Here is an 8970-nt window from a genome sequence, read left to right as displayed (position 1 = left end):
ATTATTATTATTATTATTATTATTATTATTATTATTATTATTATTATTATTGTAAACTATCAATTCAATCTATTGCACTTTGTTATGACTTTTATCAGTGTGATAAGATTCTAATAAATTGTCAATTTCTTGATCTTTTAGAAAAATATGTTCTAACTAGATTATCATCTACTACTGTGGTATTCTATTTTGTTGATTAAGCAATCTATGATTTGGCTATGATGGTTTTTGCAGATTATGTTTGGACTGATAATTGTTCTTGTCATCAAAAAATACATCCAACGAAAAGTGAAAGACGATTTTTTAAATGATTACCCTCATCTAACTTTAAAGTATCTTTTTTTCATATCTGATGGCATGTAACAGAGTTTTGGCTAAAATTTTCAATTGTGTCGGCATATAACAGATTATGACTTAAATAATGATATTATATATTTGGGCAATCGGGTTTTTTTTGGTTTTTAAATTATTTTATAGAAAGTGGTCCAATTTGGTATTATTGATCTCACTAAAGGCAAGTATCATGTAACTTTTAGCATATCCATTGAGTTTAATAGTAACTCAATAGTTTTTTGTCTATATTTGTTTTTAAAAAATTGTTAAATCTTGATTAATGAATGCAAGTAAGCAGGTAGTAAAGGTGCAAGGTATTAAATATGGGATGATCATGACTATGTCAATCCAAAATAAAATTCTAAAGTAACAAATGTTAAATTTAATAGATAAGTATTTGTAATGCAGCATACATATTATATTTCCCAAATAAATAACCAAAAAATATTCTCATCCCCAAATAAATTACATTTTAACTAACATCAATAAATTATGATTATAGTGTCTTGATTTTTAATTATACATTATAGAGAGTCGGTTAATATAGAGTCAATATTTTTATATTCGTATCGTGTTTGAACTACAAAAACTATATTCAAATAATAAAAATGAAATGGAACATATACAATGGTAATAATGCAAAAATGACCTTCAAATTTGGTTTGATACAAAAAAGTAGTCTAAAACTTATTTCTAAAAGCAACAAGAAATAACAACGATTTCAAAAAGAAATGAGAAATTGCAACGAACTTTTCAAAACCATCAAGAATGTATAATATAGGATGATAATAATGCTAGAAAAACACCGAGTTTGGTCTCATGTGAAAAAAGTAATTTTATATGAAAGCAACATTATAGTAATACTAAAAGAACTTATATGTTTTTTTATCTGATGCAAAAATGGTCGAAATATACTTCTAAATCGGTAAGAAATAGCAATTATGAACTTTTGATTCATCTTGAATAACCATTTAATAACTATACGTAAAAGATATAAATACTCAACAGTTAAGACCATCGACCTTAGTCAAACGTCCGCATACGTATTGAAGTAAGCATTCATTTGTCTATTATTTTATCATTATCATAAAAAAAAAAGACATCATCATGTGTTTAAATTGTTTAATTTGTCTCATAATAACAAGTAAGTTGTATGCCAATTATGTATTTTGACATTTTCAATGAGTCACGGACAATATCTAAATCGAGCAAACATAACTATTTTTATATTTATTTGTTAGAGTTTTTTTATATTTAATATTGTAAGGGGTTTATGTGGTTCCTTTCGAATAAACATAAATAAATTGATATTTTTTTGAAATAAACAATTCTATTTTGCAATATAACCATGAAATAACAATGTATTTTGAAAGTACATTGTCAATGTTGGATTATACTTGCGTAGACCCATTTTCGCGCATGGTTAGCTATATATAGTTGTTTCCCATGCCACAAGTTAAAAAGGTTTGAAGGTACTTTGTGACGAGCAATGTCATTCAACTAATAAAACAAAAAATATTGTCTACGAAAAGATCATTCAACGACTATATATATTTACCAACTTCAGTATACTTTCTACACATTTCAATAATACCAATAACCCTGATTTTCTTATAATTATTTTGCAATATCTATATACAATTATATTTTCTTTATGCGCTCCCCGCGTTTAACGCGGGTCATAATCTAGTACAAATTTAAAAAGAAAAATCTCCAGAAAAGTCCTATTATTTTACCCTAATTTACGAAAAAGCCCCAAACTAAAATTTGTTTATGAAAAAGTCTCAATTACCGGTAAAAATGACGATTTGACCCATTTTTCCTGGTTTACCGGTTTCATTAAAGTTTAGTTATTTTACCATAATTTACGAATAAGTCTCAAAATAAAATTATGTAATGATTTTACCCTTTTCTCAATTTAACTTACATTTTACTGGGTTCATTGCTGATAAGATGGATATAATGAGTTATATAATGCTTCGTTTACCGTAAAATTTGATATCCATCTCATCTACTCATTTATGACTATGTATCCAGATCAGCAATGAAACAAGTAAAATGTTTTTTTTTTTGGAAAAAGGGTGAGAAATAAGTGTTGGATTAGTGTCTAAGGCTATAACTATATTTGGTAAGTACTTGACCCGGTTGTGCATGGTTCTTTTGGGTTGCCTTCACCATAGCAACTTGACAAGGTGATTTATATAGAGAGAAGAGATATTATTATTATTAATGTATTATAAGAATAATATGTTAAAGGAATAATAATATTATTTGATTAATATAAGTCATAAATTAATTAGGAATTAATTTGGTGACTTAAAGAGATTAATTGAATAAAGGGGCATAAACTGTCAAATATGTGATAGTTGTGTTTTGGGCTAAGAATCCTTATGGATATAAGGGTGGACGATTTTAGGAATATAGATCTCCTAGAAATTGTCTAAAGCTTATCTAGAAGGATCTTTGGATTGCTTTGAGGCTAAGTTATCCAATTAGGGTTCAAGGTGAAACCCTAGGAGCTCACAGTATAAATAGGCCCTTAGGGTTGGAGAAATCGGCCACTCGATGATTGAGAACACCCTAGAGCCGATTTTTCATCTCCTCCCCTCTCTCAAATCATCTTCTTGCTAGTAGGTGTTTGTAAGCTATTAGAGGAGTGACAATTGTGACTCTAAGCTCAAGAAGAAGAAGTTTTCAAGCAAGTAACTCAAGGTATTATTCTAGATCTGATTTCATAAGTTTTGATTGTTTGTTTACATTAGATCTAGCCATGAAAGTCTTGGATATATTGCATGTTCAATTAGAGAAACCTAGATCCAAGCTTTAGGGTTTGCATGTGCACATAGGAAAGTTCTTATGGCTCAAACCCATCAATAAGCTGATGAGATAGATATACTGGGTTATATAATATTAGATAGACAAATTGAAATTTCTTATAAACTTAAAATGACGAATTTGTTGCTTGTTTATATAATTATTACAGTTTTCGTTGGATGCATTTTAAATTTCAAAAGAATATACAATTGATCATGATACCATTTTTTATAATAAACGTAACATTATATAAACGAACATATTCATATCATCAGCTCATTTAATGACTATGTGTCTATGTCAGTAATGACACCGGTAGTATGTATGTTACAGGGAGAAAATAGCTAAATCATCACTTAATTTTAGTTTGAGACTTATTCGCAAATTATGGTAGAATAATGAGACTTTAACCGGATAAGTAATGAAACCGGTAAACTGGGAAAAAATGAGCAAAACGTCATTTTTACCGGTAATTGGGACTTTTTCATAAACAAATTTTAGTTTGGGTCTTTTTCGTAAATTAAGGTGAAATATTAGGACTTTTCCGAAGATTTCCCAATTTAAAAATAACAAGGGATATTTTCCCATGAAGCAGCTTAGGATATTTTTAAAACTTATGTTTTTAGTGATGTTTATTATGTAATTCCAAGTAATGTTTTATTATTATTACTATTATTATGTAATATTTGTATTTATATTTTCAAGAAACCGTAAATTTGGTCCTTGTGTTTGCCAAAAAAATGGGGTTAAGTCCATGTAATTTAAACTTTACATAGATTATCCTTATGGGCATGTTTGGTTGTGGTTTTTGGTCCTTGCAATTTAACTTCCGTTAAAATTCAGCCGCTTGAAGTACCATCAGGAGCACTTCAAAATCAAATTCAAAAGACGTATCATATATGTGTATTTAGGGAATAGGTATTCGAGGCCAAGGTTTACACGACCAAACATGAAACATGTAGAGGGTGACTATAAAAGACAGTACAAACTTTTAAGGGATTATATTCTTGAGTTGCAATAAACTCTATTGTCTGTGGCTGTTTTCAGTTCTTCATAGAAAAACCAAGTGGGCATTCCTGACACTCGATCTAAATGCTCCTCTTCCATTTCACCATTTTTTTTGTATAGTGAACATATCAAAACCTACGACCAAAATGAAGAAGCACAAAACTTCCAATTGTGGAATCTGGAACCCTTGGGTGAGCAAGGTACCAAAATCTAGTTGCAACTTGCAACTAAAATTTCTGAAAGAAGTAGTTGTTGTTACATTCTGGACTTTTATGAAAAAGTATTGTATGGGAGTACACATGCATCGAAATTTGCCATAGTAAAAAGCTCATAAGGTTAGGAGCAATAATCCCCACTTGTAGTATTGGAACCATACTCCGAATGATAAAATATGAGAAAGTAGTCAAAATAAATATGAATCAACAAGTTAAATAAAAAAATTTATTTTGCATGAGCACTTTTTCAGACAAGCTTGTTTGCAAATCTCTATATCTACATCCTCCATGTTGGCAGTGTTTGTGAAGTACGTGATGTTGATGAGTTCAATGAAATGTTGATCTTGGGTAGCATTACATTTACATGTGATTTACTCACCTCAATTAATAAAAATCATATTTGTCTCCAAATCCAACATTATAATATCCAATCAACATGTTTATACTTATACACGCCATCCTACACCAAGACTAAATTTATATCTATATATTTCAACAACTTCAAACAAATACATAGTCAGCGTCATCCATGTGCATTATAACCAACAACAATACATCTTAGAAATTAACAAACATTTCAACTATTTTAATATTAAGACATACTACGTTTCTTGGGCTTCAAGAGATACCCGGATCCAAGGGCCAAGTACAATAACACTCCACAAAGTAGAATGATGATACCAGCAAAACCAGAAAACATGATTGGTATCCATTTCTGTCTTTCACTGTAAAATAAGAAAAGGAAAGCATTCACAGCAACCATCAATGTCACAAAGGATAGAAACATTGCGGCAAGAACCAACATCCGCTTTTTGGGTAATGATTCCAAGAAATGAGGTCTGGTATAATTAAGAGATATGAGGGCTAAGGTTGAAGAGGATTGTAATGAAGTGAAACTTGCAATCACAATAAGATTGTGGGTTGGTCTCTGGTTGAACATAGGAAGATGAATGTTTTGGTAACGGTTATAATATCCAAGTGTAAAAGCAGATGCAAATGCTAAGATTGTCGCAACCACAAGATCTCTTTTAGTATTCTCCTTCGCCCACTTCTCACATTTGATAGCTAGATGATGCTGCTTCATGTTGAACAGGTCATGTGGTGTTTCACCATACTTGCTTGTTTCCTGTCTATAAGCATGAGGCATCATCTGCTCTACATACATCCTGCAACACATACATATCCAGTCATCATTATTAAATTTAAAACGTGATGTGAATAAAAAAAAATAATAATACTAATATTCTTAAGCTCAAAGGGAAAGACTTACCTTGAACCACAATAACTCCTGTTGCATTTGTATAGGCGCTCCTGGCATGTAAACAAACTCTTTTAGCTTACCAAGCTTTGCAGAAAAGTGCAACAAATTATTGCCTTTCACATCTTTCATACAGATTATTGATTCTTTCATCGAGCCTATCTGATATAACAAATTATAGATATCTGCTTTACGATATTTGACAGCTATGTGAAATATACTACGCCCTTTGTCATCCACCATGAGGATTAGTTCTGGATGTAATGGATATAACCGAATGAGCTCGAGTATAAATCTTGTGTTACCATGTTCAAGAGCAACAAAAAGTAATCGGGAAGGGTACGTTGTCTTCTTTTGTTGCCCCTTCTCAATTTCGAAAGGTGGCTCTTTGAGTATCTCATTAAAGTCATTCTCGCGCATTCTGACCATCTTTTCTTTAAGTATTCTTAATAACTTCAGGGCATCATGATCACTTTCACATTCAGCATGAGACACTGCAAAAACTGAAAGTAACAACCAAAGTATATGTATATCATCGTAACCAAAATTGACAAAGCATTAATTAAATATACTTACTTGACTTAACGATCCTCGAGATAATATTTGGTTTGTTTCCTTTCAATGCATTAGTATTCCTAGCCAAACATAAGAGTAAATCTCCAAGTAATCTCTTGTTGGAGATGAGTTCAGGGTGGTCGTTCACTATTTGTAAAGCAACATCTACAAAATGTCATGTCATATTCATGTCAGAAAATGTGTTGATAATAAATTAACATAAAGCATGTAGATTTTCATACCAAAATGATTAGCTTCAACACAAGTCTGAAGAACCCACCCCCGATTTTCGAGTCTCCATGAATCAGTAGTCATTTTCTTGGATTTATCGTAGAGATACCTCACCATATTGGTGTTTGTATACATAGCAGCCACATGGAGTGGCATCATTCCTTCACTATTGGGAATTTCCAGCAAGGATTTGTTCTTTTTCAACATAATCTTTGCGATTTTGATATTTCCCGTTGATGCAGCAATACTGAGGGCTGTCTGGTAATTTTTGTTATGTAGTTCTAAATCCTCCACATCCATCAAATTCACTAGCTTTTCCACAAACTTTTCCATGGACTTGGTGCTATTTGCCATTGCTGCAATGTGAAGTGGTGTGTCAAAATTATGGGTGAAAGCATAACGTATCAGCTCTGGCTTTTGCTCAAGGATGGCTTCAGCGGCTTTCCAGTCTCCTTTGTCTGATGCTGTTTGAAATCCACAACAAATCTCCAAGTAGTCTTCTCTACTTTCGTCTGTTTAAGCAATTGCAAAAGTAAGTTAGAGTAACTCTTTTTGCAGAAAATCCATAAATAGCACTGTAATTTTATCCTTCCCTTTGGTTCAAAACCATTAGAATTTCGTGAGGTCCTATCAAAATCCCCTCAACAACAACGATTTGTATCCGGAGTTTAAAGCTGAGGGCATCAACGAATGAATTGATGCACCCGAGCTTTGTAAAATTTTCACTAAACCCCCAAAGGTTCAAACAGAATGCGAGCATAGCCACGCCCAAAATCGATCCTCAAATTCCAAACGTTTTGCAGTTTTTACGTTAATTACTTGAATTAAATTTTCACTAAAACGAGTGTGTTATAGTTATACTTGTACTCTTGAACAAAGGAGTTGTGAAATTTCATGGTAGCTAAGAAACTACCTGCGAGTAGATCTGATCGAGGTAGATTCGGTTGTTGTGGCACTGAAGGACCTGAGCTTGAGCTTGCAGTTTCAAGATTCATCTCCTTGGCTGCTTACTTCCTGCACTGTTCATAGGGATTAAGTAACAACCCAAATTGAACAAGAACTTAGCAACTAACGCATTTATCTTTATGGGATGAATGGGATTGCTGTGTTTTAAGACGCTAAGGTGCGTTTGGTTGTGGAAAATTTTTCAATTTTCTATGAAAATTTTCTAAGAAAAACGGAAATTTTGAAAACGCGTTTGGTTCGTTCGGTTTTCCAAAATTTTACAAGAAAAAGAAATTTTTCAGTTTTCCAAATTGTATGTAGATTAGAAAAGTGATTTTTATAGTTTTCCAAAATTTTTCAAATTTCTAAAATAGAAAATGAAAACTCCCCTGGTTTCAACGAAATGTTTTCTAAAATTTTCATTGAAAATTGAAAGCAAAAACTCAATCCTATTTTTGGAAAATATTTTCTTAGAAATTGAAAACAGTTTTCTACAACTAAACGCACCCTAAGCATCTCCTTTCGGATTGCTGTTTTAAGGGGCTAAGCATCTGAGCATCTCCTTTCGGATTAATCTTCTTCAACACTGGGAAGAGTTTCCCACTTTGTAAAGTATGGTGGTGTTGTTTCCATTTCTTTCCTGTATAATTGTATCTTTGCGAATTTTGTTGCATGTTATCTTTACTATATATTTTTTTTGTTGAAATATTAAAAAAATACATGTTAAATTTTTTTTTTAAATATTAAAAAAAACACATGTTAATTTTTTTTAAATATTTAAAAAATACACGTTTAAAATGGTTAGGTACTTAGGTTAATGGACTTTGATATAATAATTTCTGTACTATTTTTATATATAAAATCTCAAATATTTTAAACAATATTATTTAATGGTTTTATCTGATTGTTGCATATAAATAAACTAATATATTTTTCAATTAAGTGTTATTTTTAACAATTATTATGAACGATTAATTTAAAATTTTATTATACGACCAAATTTTAATTTCCGTAATGATGTTTATTAAAATACAATTTATTTTAGGTAATATTTTTTAATTTATAATTTGATGTTATATTTTTTATAATTATTGTTCATTAATTTTTAAATCACTTATTATTATTATAAATAAATAAACTTTTCAGGAAGCATTTATTATTATTATTATTATTATTAAAATGATATATATATATATATATATATATATATATATATATATATATATATATATATATATATATATATATATATATATTAAACATAACATGAAAAGATATGACATATCCATAATTTTGGTTAATTATTTCTTTGAGGTAAACAAAAACAAACATTCATATATAACATATTTAATTAAATATTATTCATATCACCTTATATAACATCTTATCAATAACATATATTGATCTAATTTACTTTGCTTTTACTTCCTTCAATAAAAGTAATTTATGAAGCTAAAAAAATAAAGATGTATTTGATGTGTTATCGAGGGAAGTGTAATATATCAATAGATTTGTGTTTAAAATGATTTAAGCTAATATTCCTCTTATATAGATTATAATCATAAAATATGAATAAATAGAAATTAAAGTATTAGAGTATACTTTTATTAA

General features: G+C 30.1%; 2 protein-coding genes across 3 annotated transcripts; both read right to left on the bottom strand.

Annotated features, from left to right (window-relative positions):
- Positions 1-4831: 4831 nt before the first annotated feature.
- On the bottom strand, positions 4832-7481 carry LOC111889336 (uncharacterized). Of its 2 annotated transcripts, none has more exons than XM_042897394.2 (5): positions 7328-7481; positions 6426-6926; positions 6205-6348; positions 5641-6131; positions 4832-5536 (listed from the first exon to the last, which is right to left on the bottom strand). In XM_042897394.2, the coding sequence occupies exons 1-5, from the start codon at positions 7407-7409 to the stop codon at positions 5501-5503; spliced, it is 1254 nt and encodes a 417-aa protein (XP_042753328.1). In that variant the 5' UTR covers positions 7410-7481; the 3' UTR covers positions 4832-5500. The 2 variants fall into 2 exon arrangements, with proteins under 2 accessions (XP_042753328.1, XP_042753329.1); XM_042897395.2 differs by having other exon boundaries at positions 5641-6122.
- Positions 4963-5454, bottom strand: LOC111889362 (uncharacterized). Its single transcript, XM_023885507.2, has one exon. It carries the CDS (start codon positions 5452-5454, stop codon positions 4963-4965), a length of 492 nt encoding a protein of 163 aa, XP_023741275.2.
- Positions 7482-8970: the final 1489 nt, after the last annotated feature.

Source organism: Lactuca sativa, chromosome 8 (assembly GCF_002870075.4).
Source record: "Lactuca sativa cultivar Salinas chromosome 8, Lsat_Salinas_v11, whole genome shotgun sequence".
NCBI classification, from domain to species: domain Eukaryota; kingdom Viridiplantae; phylum Streptophyta; class Magnoliopsida; order Asterales; family Asteraceae; genus Lactuca; species Lactuca sativa.
Note: the sequence above shows the minus strand (reverse complement) of the source record. Positions and strands in the feature narration are given on the sequence as shown.

Coding starts and splice junctions, on each gene's coding strand:
- LOC111889362 (XM_023885507.2), bottom strand. CDS start 5,454: ATGAAGCAGCATCATCTAGCTATCAAATGTGAGAAGTGGGCGAAGGAG.
- LOC111889336 (XM_042897394.2), bottom strand. CDS start 7,409: ATGAATCTTGAAACTGCAAGCTCAAGCTCAGGTCCTTCAGTGCCACAA. Junction 6,349..6,425: donor TGTTGAAGCTAATCATTTTG/GTATGAAAATCT, acceptor GACATTTTGTAG/ATGTTGCTTTACAAATAGTG. Junction 5,537..5,640: donor AGGAGTTATTGTGGTTCAAG/GTAAGTCTTTCC, acceptor TATGTGTTGCAG/GATGTATGTAGAGCAGATGA.